This window comes from Medicago truncatula, chromosome 1, assembly GCF_003473485.1.
Source record: "Medicago truncatula cultivar Jemalong A17 chromosome 1, MtrunA17r5.0-ANR, whole genome shotgun sequence".
Classification (NCBI taxonomy): domain Eukaryota; kingdom Viridiplantae; phylum Streptophyta; class Magnoliopsida; order Fabales; family Fabaceae; genus Medicago; species Medicago truncatula.
The window spans coordinates 33,377,823-33,390,658 of NC_053042.1; the positions used below are offsets into that span (position 1 = coordinate 33,377,823).

The following is a 12,836-nucleotide window of genomic DNA, read 5'->3' on the forward strand; positions in this document are numbered from 1 at the left end:
TATAAACGTCCAACGCTCGACGATGGGAGAGTATCATTCACTTGGGTGGAATTAACGAACGACGAAAACGTGACGAGCATGTTTTGGGAGTACAGCATGTTCCAGTGGATCGATACGCGGGTGACGTTGCTGAGATCAACTGAAGATATCATCAACAACTTGATTTTGCCAGAAGATCGTCATTAGTTAGGGTAAGGTGCATTCCAACTGCAACAATTTTCTTACCTTTGAATGAAATAAATTCAAACCTGCCAAACAACATGACTCAAGCATTTCGCTCGGCATTCATGTTTTTCCATTGAAAAGATTAAATTCTTGTCAGGCTGGTTTAGATGAAGGTATTAAGTGTCTAGGAATGAACCTCATTTCGTTGGCAATTGAATACCATCATCTAAAGCAAGCCTAACAAAAATTTATTCTTTTCAAAGGAAAACATGAATGTCGAGCGAAATGCTTGAGTCCTGTTATTTGGCAGGTTTGAATTTATCTCATTCAAAGGTAAAACAATTGTTGTAGTTGGAATGCACATTCCAACTGCAACAATTGTCTTACTCTGGATGGGGCAATTCAAACTTGTTAATCGGCAGGACTCCAACATTCGATAAGCGTCTTGAACGCTGGTATTCAAGTGTCAAGGAATGCACCTCATTCTTTTGACACTTGAATACCAGCGTTCAAGATGTTGATCGAATACTGGAGTCCTGCTAGTTAGCAAGTTTGAATTTGCCCCATTCAGTGATAAGATAACTGTTGTAGTTGGAAGGTACATTCTGGAATGTGATGTAATGCAATGTAATGTGATAACATATATTTTGTTTTGAATGGAACAATAATTATCTTATTTATTCACTTTTCGAATTTATTTATTCATTACGCAATTTTAATTAGTTAAATTCACGTTAGATTTAATTAGTTTTTATTCGAATACGCAATTATTCAAAACGCGACTCCAAATGCGATTTTATTCTAAGTACCATAATGTCAAACAAAATGTGCGCGACATGAAAATAAAAAATAAAAAAATTCAAAACAATTAGGCATTAAAAGCCATTACATTCATTCTTCTTCGTCACACAAGTCAATCGGGTTGCCCGCTACAGTCCCTGGGCACCTTGTTTTGGTTGAGGACCAAAATAACATGTCCTCCCGCTCCTCCTCAACTTCGAGTGATTGTACACCAGCACCTTCGAACCCTTTTTTTTTCCGAACCATCACAAACAATTTCGTGCCATGTCATAGACGATTTTTCTTTGTTCTTCTCATCACCCTGAATGTTACCCTGATTCTGATTCTGAGATATATCTACAATAAAAAAAAATGGCGATCAAAACCTAACTAAACAACAATGCCATAAAATCGTAAAATCAAAAACTAAACCTAAACCTAAACTATCATCAAAACCTACACCTAAACCTAAACAATTCTAACAATTCTACAACGATTCATCAAAACCTAAACCTAACAATTCTAACCATTCTAACCTAAACTATCCTAATATATCATTAAATCATAAAATCAATAAAACCTATATAATTGAAATTTAACAAAAAAAAAAAACAATTTGACCACAAAACAACAATGCAATAGGATTCAAAAAACTTACTACCTCCGTCCCTAAATATAGGAGCCTTTTGCTAAAATTACGGAGATTAAGAAAATTTGTTGTAGTATTAAATTTTTATAAAATTACTATTGTTTTTACAATTTTATCCTTAATAGAGAGAGTTGATTTATGTTTTAAATATAATATTTATTGTTGAATGAAGAAAAAAATGCAAAATAAATAAGGGTATGTTGGTAAAGAAATAATTGATGTACTTGAAAATATCAAAGGGGTCTTATAAAAAGGGACAAATTATTTTTTCAAAAGAGTCTTATAATTAGGGACGGAGGTAGTACTTGTTTTTGTGATTGAAATTGGTTTGGAATGACTTCAAATTGCTCAAAATCGCACCAAGGAGAATAAAAAACGCAACAATGGAGTTTTGGAAACTCCTATGTCCGCTGTGTTCTTATAACATATTTTTCGGCAGTTAATTACCGAGGTTTTCCTCGGTAGTTAACTGCAGCCGGTTTTTTAATATTTCTGCAGTTAACTGCCGAGGGGGCAAAAACGTAAATTATTCGTGTGCCACAACCTTATCAAATGTGGGAACAACAATTCTCAAAAAAGTTTGACTTTTTAGGTTCATAGAATAATTAATGTATCTTATTGAAAATATAGACTAGATACATCACTTACACAATGAACTAAAAAAGTCAATTGTTTCTTATAACAATGAGCGGAGGTAGTAATTAATAAAAAAAACTAACAAAGCGGAAGACGGACTATTTATTTTTTAACGTGCTTTATTTTTATTTTTCCAGAGGTTTAACATGTTTTTTTATACTGTGGACAGAAAATAATGTGTGTTTTTCTGGCACTATTTGGGTTAAACTCATGCCCACGTTTTTACGTTTTAGTATAAATTTATTTGGTACAAAGTAATATTTGAGTTATTTAAAAAATAATACTGCTTGAATAAAAAATTGATCCCCAAATATATACATATACATGTTAAAACCTATTTTGGTCATTTGCATACTTAAAAGCAAGTTTGACACACAATATCCAAACAATATTTTACATACAAATCATTTTTGCAAAGGTATATAAACATAAACCACTTTATATTGAACTCACTTTTCATCAAAATCAATTCTGCAAAATCAATTTTATCAGAATCAATTCTCTCCACCGCAAATTCAAACACACACGTTAAGTGCTTTGGTAAACATTGAATATCATATATCTGGGTTGAGTTCAAACTCGACGCTTCGTTTCTCCACGTTTAAAATGTACGAGTTTCGGTCACTAACCTACTTGACAAAAAAAAATTAGCTTATAAGCTTTGTAAAAAAACAAAATAGCTTATAAACTTCTATAATAAAACAAAGGCTTAATTACACTTTTGGTCCTTGCATTTTGACCAACTCACGAAATTGGTCCTACCTCTTTTAAATCGAACAAAATCGTCCCTAAACTAAATGTTTTTTTGCAGTTTTAGTCCTATCTCTCTATTTTCAATTCAAAAAACACACAAAAATAACAGTTTTAGTCCAACCACCTATGCTCAACCATGAAATAAACAAGGAATAAATCATATGGGTACAAAGAATCTACTTTGTTCATCACACAAACCAAGAAATACCATAATTTCTAAGACATGTTTCAGGTATGTAACATGTCTCGGAAATTAGGTTAGTGTGCTGAATAAAGTAGTTTCTTTATACCCACATGCTTTATTATTTATTTATTTCATGGTTGAACATAGGTGGTTGGACTAAAACTGTCATTTCTGGAGTTTGAAATAGGAGATAGGACTAAATCTGCAAAAAAAACATATAGTTTAAGGACGATTTTGTTCGATTTAAAAAAGATAGGATCATTTTCGTGAGTTGATCAAAATGGTGGGACCAAAAGTGCAATTAAACATAAAATAAAACAAGAGTCTATTTTTTTTTTTTAAAGAAAAACAAGAGTCCATTGTTATGTTTAAAAGAGAAAAAGTGCGTTGAAGATGGTGTTTTTTAAATTTTTAAACAAATGATTATCTCGGTTTCATGACATTATAGTTGTTATTTTTTTTTTAAAGGATTATTATTTTCATTTTTTTAAGAAAGGGATTATTATTGTTATATTTGTTAATGTAACATGTGTGTTGTAACAAGTTTGTTTTTTAAACATTGGTAAAAAAATCTCACCAATTTATATTTTTTAGATGTTATTTTAGGTAGTATTTGAGCGTATAATTTTTAATAAAATAAAGAGTGCTATTAACCGGGTGCTCCAGAACACTGGTTAAGAAACAATAAATAACGTGTCCTACTTATTTTACCTCAATTAGATTAAGAAATAAATCAATTAATTAAAATAATAAAATGTTTTATTTAATGCTCCGTCAAATTTTCTTTCCTTTACACATCATTTCCTTTCTTTTTCCTGTGATTTCAATTTAGGAAATTGTCCCATTACATCCCTCTATCCTTCATTTCTTAACAAAAAAAATTCTTTCTGTGAATTTTCCTCTAGCCAATTTTTTTTCCGTGAATTTTTTCTATCACATTTTTCTTTCAAACCAATTCATGGAAGTTAAATATCCAATTAAAATAGTCCAAAATAAATAAAAGAAAGAGCGTGCAAAAATAAAATAAGAGCAGTACCTATAGAAAAGTGTCAAAAACTTAAGCCATGCAGAAAAAGTGTAAAAGAGGAACTTGCAGAAAAATGGTGGCAGAGATATCAATTTAAGTCTATGTTTGGTTTGACGTTTGAAATCATCAAGAGTCCCGCCTTCGATGCTTAACTTAATAAGTACCGAATCCAAGTATAATCCTAAAAAAATTCTATACATCATAAAGATGAAAAAGACCCTTTGCCACTTCCTTTTTTCGTAGCTTAAAAGGCGTCCCTTTCTATTATTTTGATATGCCCTTCCTTATTTATGTCGCCTGAATGCTAGACTCTACCAAGTAAAGCAACTCCAACTGGCTCGCAAACTATTCCTGCTTAGGGATACAACCTATGGCAAACGTGAGTTTAAGGGGCTAGACTCAATTTTACAACCAAACCTACATGTCTGGCTACCTATTTTTTGATGTGATTTTTTACTCCAAACTTGCGTTTCATTGAAGCAGGTAATAGTAGCTTTTGCAAATCGATTATGTGATGTGGTAATGTGGCTAGTAAAGAGTATTAATAACTACAATTACAATTTTGTACCCTTTAGTTTACAGAAATTTTTTTTTTTCTACATTTATTCATGTACGCTCTAAAATAATGCACTTTTTTTTATAGATCTATAATAATACGGCAACATAATTTTTTTAGTTGACATTACGTTTTATTTTTTGCTTTACATGTTTGAATATACTTTAATTTTTTTTTTTGCTCAACACCTTTCATTTTTTTTGCTATGTTGCTTTCTGAGGATAAATTAAAAAGAAAATTATATTTTAAAAAAATCAATATGAATCAAATTCAATACAATTATATTGTAATTTATTAATTTAATAAGAATTTAAATACTATACAGTTATATTAATTTATCAATTTAATAAAATTTAAATACTCATCCTAAATGAAAAAGAGATTTAGTTTAACACACATTTACTAAAAACCCATTTTGGTAATTATATGTCAAAAGACAATTTTGATTCAAACAACACATTCGCTATAAATCACGTTTACTAAGAAGGTATCCAAACATAAACCACTTTAGTCATAACTCACTTCTAACCAAAATCAATTCACTCAAACTCAATTCTATCAAAATCAATTCTACTCACCGCAGAATCAAACACACACTAAGAAATTGAGAAGCTAGAAAGAAAGGAAGACCTTGAGTTAGTAGGGACATTGAATAATTTATGTAGGGGAGTGGTTCGAACACCGGATATCCCGTTTCTCCACATTTAATTGTGTGAGCTCTAGCCACCAGGCTACTAGACCAAAAAAAAAAAAAAGACTAAAGGGTAGAGTTAACAACGCGCGTGAATCATATGCGAGACTTTTATGGATGTAAAGAGCTTTGAATATACATTTTCTTATTTTAATTAGTTGACTTATTTATCATTTTAATTAAGGTAAAACAAGTGGGACTCCAAAAACAAAATAAGTTGTAGTGATAAATATATTTTAATTCCCCTATAAAATTATAATTAGACTACAAAAATAAAATAAGGAAAGAGGCTGTAAATTCTAACTCAACCGATAAAAATGTTAAAATTGATATGTAAACATTGTGGTTGGTTTGAATCTCCGCTATTTCATTTCCATGATGATCATAATATTTCGTGAGTAAGGATCCTCTTTTTTTTTTTTTTGTGGTGGTCGGAGTTTGAATCTCGGATCTTGCATATATCATGTATTGTTCCTACTAACTGAGCTAAACTCACGTGGACATATCCTCTTTTTCTTTTTGGTCAGGTAGCCAAATTGTTAGAATTCACCTTATAAGGTGAATAAGTTGTCCTACATATAATAATGCATTGTCCTACCAACTGAGCTATGCTCACGGGGACAGATCCTCTTTATTTGACAAAATAAATGATATATATAAAATAGAGAGAGACACACATAAAATTGATTTTTTGTTTTTTGACAAAAGAGACACACATAAAATTGATTGTCGAGCATATTATTAAATAGGTTCCACCATTTTTTCTTTAGGGAAATTGAGGGAAGGTTCCCCCATTATTAGTTACTCTTTTATTTTATTTTTTTGATCTTTATCTTTCAAATTAAATAAAACAGAGAGAATCATAATAAAACAGAGAGAATCATAAATGAAGGATATTAACTCAGAGTAATTCATAATTCGTGCGTCCAAGATCATGTAATCAAGAAAAAAAAGGTGGCAAAACCATAAAGAGGTAGGAAAATTTTCAAAAAAAGAAAAAGGGTGAAAAAATGAAAACTGTGTTGCATTTGGGTCGTACAAGGAGAGGAAGAAAGGAAAAACCCTAAGGCCTAAACCCTAACTAGAACCTTCCTTCCTTCCAATGGTGGATCTTCCGCCGGAGATACTTACCGGAATCCTCTCTCTGTTACCGGCACAATCCCTCCTCCGATTCCGTTCAACGTCGAAATCACTTCAATCCCTAATCGATTCCCATAACTTCATCAAACTTCACCTCCAAAATTTCCTCAATCGTTCCTTAATCCTTCGACACAACTTTGATTTCTACCAAATCGAAGATTTCTCTAACCTAACCACCGGCGTTAAACTCAACATTCCTTTCACAGGTCCCATCAACCGCATGTCTCTTCTAGGTTCATGTAACGGCCTTCTCTGCATTTCCTCCAATGCTGGAATCGCTTTCTGGAACCCTAACATCCGTAAACACCGGATTATCCCCTTTCCTCCTATTCCTACTCCTCAACACCATGAATCTAACAACAACATTTACGTCGGCTTTTGCATTCACGGCTTCGGTTTTGATCCATTGACCAACGATTACAAACTCATCAGAATCTCTTGCTTCGTTGGGGTACAACACTCTACTTTTGAATCACATGTTAGACTCTTCAGCTTCAAAACAAACTCGTGGAAAGAACTTCCTACTATGCCTTACACTCTTTCCTATGCTCGAAGAACAATGGGGGATTTTGTTGAGAATTCCCTTCACTGGGTAATGACTCGGAAACTTGATCTGTTGCAACCTCGTGCAATTGTCGCGTTTAACCTAACACTCGAGATTTTCAATGAGGTTCCTTTTCCTGAAATAGGTGAAGATGTTAATAGTGAGAGTTTTCAAATTGGTATTTCGGTTCTGGAAGGGTGTCTTTGTATGATTGTGAATTATCAAACTGCTAAAATTGATGTTTGGGTGATGAAAGAATATGGATGTAGAGATAGCTGGTGTAAACTTTTTACTTTGGCTGAATCGTGTTTCAGTTTACCTTTGAGAGCTTTGAGGATTTTAGGTTATTCGAGCGATAGAAGTATGGTTCTGTTGCAAGTAGATCGTGAGAAGCTGTTTTGGTATGATCTCAAGAGTGAATGTGTTAGTTATGTTGAAGGAATTCCTAGGGTGGATCATGCCATCATTTGTGTTGGAAGTCTTGTACAACCTTCTTTCCCCAGGAAGGAGAATCAAACAAGCAAGAGAAGGTACTTCTTATTGATTACCTGAGTTTTTTCTTTGTATAAGTTAATATCAATTCAATGGACCCATCATATGATATATCTAGTTAAACTCCATGTTAAAAGGTCAAATTGAATTCTGAATTCTTATCATAGGACAAGGATTCTCTAATTATTTTGAAGTCTCTACCTTTGTTTATGTATGTGTATTTGACATGCTATGTGTTGGTTTATGAGTTGACCTTGTGAATAGCTAAACTCAACCCTCCTCTCTTGAGGAAAAAATATTAAGTTAGACAAAAGGAATTTGCAGGATTCCTTTACTTTAAAAGTAGGCTAAATAAATAATATTTGTATGAGTTGGTATTTTTTTCCGTCATTAGTTGAGAATCCTCACTATGATGTCAAACTTATTTCGAAATGTTGAGACTGTTCAACCTTGTCGTTGTATCTATGTATTTAAGGATAAAAACATTGTTGTGTAGAAATTTGCCTGCAATGAATTTACTCAAAATCTATGTATAAGTCCTTTCAAAATATTTATTTTTTGATCACTATTCTTTTGTGATATTGTTGAGCTTACTTCTATGAGATGCATGTATTTTTCTTATAGGGATAACTTCTTGTCCCAAGGATTTAAACTGAAATTGTAAGGGAGTGAAGGAAGAACCTTTGATGCGTAGCTGAAGCAAGTTGTTTCTAATGATGGATTTAGTCATGTTGATTCGCGGGAAGCGTTGAATTGATCAGGAATGGAGCATCACCTGGTTTTATATCTCTTCTTGAATGGTGTGAGATCATTTGGTCAGATACCAAATCTACATGACTTCTTTCTTTTCCTTTTCTTTCCATTTGGTGTATCACTTGGTCTGTAATTGCTAGGATCCTGCTATAAGTAATTCAAAGAAAAATTGCATATATGTCTGTTTAGGTGTAAAAGTATTGAAAATGGTTTATATGTTATGGTGATCAAAACTGTTGAAACTTTTTATTATCTTTGTGATTTTGTATATATGCTTGCATGTTAATGTGGTTTTGTTTGCTTGTGAAAAAACTATTGGCAAGTAATCTACTTGAATGCTAATTGTGTGACCCATGAAAATCTATTTGCTTTTGCTTCATCACTGACTTTGTAACTGCCATGGATAACTTAACTTTGTCATCAAATTGTGGTATTGGATTTGTCGTGGTTTCAATCATGCTTTTGATAATTTGGTACATAATACATTACAACCTAATATATCATCCCCTCATCAGCTATTCTAATTGTCCATAAAATGTAAAGGAAGCAACCATCATGTGACATGTGACAGAGATTCACTTACATTTAATGGACAGTGCAACCGATTTCATTGAGGCAATAGGATGGGAAAATTATGTTGTGTTTCTACTTTATTTATTTTCTTATCAAAGTGTTTATACTTTCTAGAGATATGGAAAATGTTCATTTGTTTATGAAAATTTAATTTGTGTAAAGAAGATGCTGAGTGTCTTAATCAGGAATCAATTCGGTTCTTTATGTGAATTTATGTAGCATAGTCATTGTGGATGACTGACTATTCCCAAATTAGTTGATGGCTGATTCATGCTGAATAACGCAGCAGAAAGCCAGAAACCAAAGTAAGAAGTCTAATGCAGTGTTGGTGTCCTCAAGAGGTGGTTCTGAAGCACCCAGCAGTGTTGATATTCCACAATTGACTGTAGTTAGGAAGGAAAATCAATTGAGTGGAAGAAAATGTAAGATGCTAACAAATTTATTTATTTATTTACAAAGGAAAGCAGCAAATTTTTTAATCCTTTACTTTCTGATAGAATTAATTATAAATAGAATCGGGTTGAGCATTTATTTTCAGATTTTTTACTGAACTTTTATTTCCGGTCAAAAGGTTCAGACCTCTCAATGTTTTTAAGTTTTAACCCGACATCTTGTTTATTTGGTAGATAAATCAAACATAAGCCATGCACAAAGCAGAAATAGGAAACACGCATGCGCACAAAGAATAATTAGCCAAAGAAACCCACATGAATTATCTATCAATACAATCATATATACGCACGAAGAAAAGGCAGTAAAATAAATCCAAAAGAATACGCATGCATGCTAGGAGAAACGGGAGAAGAGAAGAGAAGGAGAAGAAACAATTCAAAGTGATGAAATTAAGAAAAGAAAAAGAAAAGGTAAAAGACTAACTATTATTTAATTAAGATGTCTCATTCCATTGCATATCTCCTATCCTAAATTAGAAGGAATGGAAACTAATAGAAGAGGATGGAATGAAATGGATTCCATCATCTTTTTCATACGACTCTTTTAAATCCAAACAATATTATCTTGTTTAATACCACTTGATTTCATTTCACTCCATTCTAATCCATCAATCCAAACATAGATCTTAGTGGTTTAATTTTCATGAGAACAAGAAAGTTCAATCCATAGCCTGTTTTCTTCAAGCAAATGTGCATCAAATTATCCCTTATCTCCTACCTACTCATCCTCGTTTTGAATCTGACAACATCTGCTTTGCCTTGTGGGTTCTGGTGGTATTTTTGTAGGTATTTTTGCTATTTTATGAGTTGTTTTGCTTTCTTCCTTGTAATAATTGTTCTTTATCATGCTGATTTTCATTCAACTTTGGCTTGAGAATGATTGACTTATAGAGGTTTAGGCTTTTGAGTCAATGATTTGATCCCTTGGAAGTTCAAAAATAGGTGGAAATATTGTCTCATTCTCACTTATCAAATAAATACTTCTATCACATGTTTTTCATGAAGAGAATGCCTGTGCTTATAAGTTGGCCGATTTTAGTACTAATATAGAATTTAAGTATATGAAAATATATCAGTATAGTCCATATCATTTTAATGGTAGAATAAAGTTGACAAGTTTTATAATTGTAAAAAAAAAAGTTGACAAGTTTTATATACACTAAAGACTTTTTAGAATATTTAGAGTTTTAGTAACTAAAGTGAAGAAGAAACAATAATTTATTTAAGAATATATTCAAAGTGATGGTGTGGTCCCAATACCAAAATTGTTGGTTTTTTGTTCTTCTTTTAAAATTTAATTACTTGAACCACCGCACTTTGTCTTTAAAATTTAATCACTTCAATCCCTAAGAGTGTGTTTGAACGGGGGAATGTTTTGAAGGAATGTAATGTTTTGAGGGAATTCAACTATTTAAGGTGAATTCTATTTGACGATGGTGTGGACAAAATCAGAAACATACCTGTGATGTCCAAAATATTTAACGATGGTGATATATAGGTTTGGTACCGCATGCATATGGAGTCGAGTTAGGGGCATTGCATTCATTGTCTAGCATATTTGAAGATGTAGTATATTTAAAGATATAATATATTGACGATGTAGTATCTATATTTATATATATATAATTTTATAGTTGAAGATGAGTTTATTTAAAGATGGTGATATGTTTGTGTCTATTAAATGATGAAAGATGATTATTAAATGATGTGAATAATTTATATATGAATATATGATTGTTGATGCTCACATGTTATTATAAGATGTTGATTGATGCCTATTTGATTTTTATTAAATGAAATTTTATATTTAAATGTGAATATTATCTGACTGTGATGCATACATGTCTAAATGTAATTGAAGTGTTCTTTTATCTGGATCTATACATGTGTTTATGCATCTCTTATGTTGAGTACATTTTCACCCTCTAGTGGCGGGTTGGGCGCCTGCACCCTTGTGGTGTAGATTTGCAGGAAGAAGAAGTTTAGTAGTAGTGAGTCTTGGAGGATGGCTTTGGAGCCTACTCGTTTACTTATCGCTTTTGGGAGTCGTTATCGAGTCGATGCTCTGATCTGTGACACTAGGGATTGGGGATTTATTTTATTTAGACTGTGTTTTTGAATTCTATTCTATTCAATTTTGGTTGAAACTATGATGAGATGTATACTTTAAAGTTTTTAAAAACTATTCCGCTGCGACGTTTTTTTTTTTTAATCTAAATAAAGTATTTTTGATTTGATGAAAATGTGTGACACCCTTACGTGTTTAATTAATTATTGTATTTTTATTTAAAAATAATATATGGAGATTAGGGTGTTACAAAGTGAAATTTTGATGGTTGGCTCCCTAGGCACGATAGGTTGGTATTTTTCGAGATAGCCATGCTACTTTTACAGGTTGTTTTGCTTCCTTCCTTTGAATAATTAATCTCTACATGCTTATTTTCATGGTGTCATGGCAGCAATAGATATTGTCTTCTCTAAAGGCTAGTTCAAATTTTGACTCGAAAGTGATTCACTTATAGAGCTTTAGGTTTTTGATTCAAGGGTCTTTATCCCTTGGAAGCTCAGAAATAGGTCTTAAACCCAGATTTGTTGTCTCTCGCTGAACCGATCACTCTCCCTTCGAAGCCTGACTTGCATGTTGAAACTCTCCTGCTAAAATGTGAAACCCTTCTCTCCCTGCAAAAACCCTCACGCAAAACCCAACTCATGTAGAAACTCTCACGTGAGAATCACTCTGTCACTGAAAATTGAATCCCTATGTGTTGGTAATTGTTAAAACATTGTTCCGGTGTATTGAATTCCTCTGAGGCAGATTGAGAAGTACTTCTACTGTTGAACTGTTCCGCAGCTGAAAATGTTGTGTCGTCTACTTTGATTAATGTAAATGTTGTTGGTTTGTTTGTATATTCAACATGGAAAGATAATCTCATTATTCAAACCATACATTACAGAAAAATTAAAAGGCATAATTTTGATTTGTTCATACATTTTGCAAAGGCAACTATAGCTCTGATTGGTTTGCAAATTTCAACTTATCCTTGTCCTCCTTTGGTTTTGAGAAGATGCTAACCTGGGATGTTTGCTCTTTACTGATTTTCTTTTATACCTGTGTGCTATCATGGATTTTGAGAATGTGCACGGAAAATTCTTAGCTTCAAAGTTACAGCTATAGCAAGTTATCCAGTTACCTCAATTTCAGCTATCCTTAAAATTCTTACCATTTCTAATAGTGGCTAACATCTGCCACATCAAATATAAGTTAAATTGTTATGAACAAATGATGCAGTGAAAGTTTGTGTCCCACGTAAATCATGAATAATACCCAAACCAAATATAAGTGATCTGAACATGGTTTTTTAACTTTTTTTTTGTAAGTGGTTTTTTAACCAAATTAATAGGATTAATATGGTCATTTGTATTTATGATTTGAAACATAAT

At 32.3% G+C, this 12,836-nt stretch overlaps 1 protein-coding gene across 1 annotated transcript; it reads left to right on the top strand.

Moving 5' to 3' along the window:
• Positions 1–6,359: 6,359 nt before the first annotated feature.
• On the top strand, positions 6,360–8,622 carry LOC25484111 (F-box protein CPR1). The gene is made up of 2 exons (XM_013612876.3): positions 6,360–7,655; positions 8,242–8,622. The coding sequence occupies exons 1-2, from the start codon at positions 6,544–6,546 to the stop codon at positions 8,279–8,281; spliced, it is 1,152 nt and encodes a 383-aa protein (XP_013468330.2). The 5' UTR covers positions 6,360–6,543; the 3' UTR covers positions 8,282–8,622.
• The last annotated feature ends 4,214 nt before the right edge of the window (positions 8,623–12,836 follow it).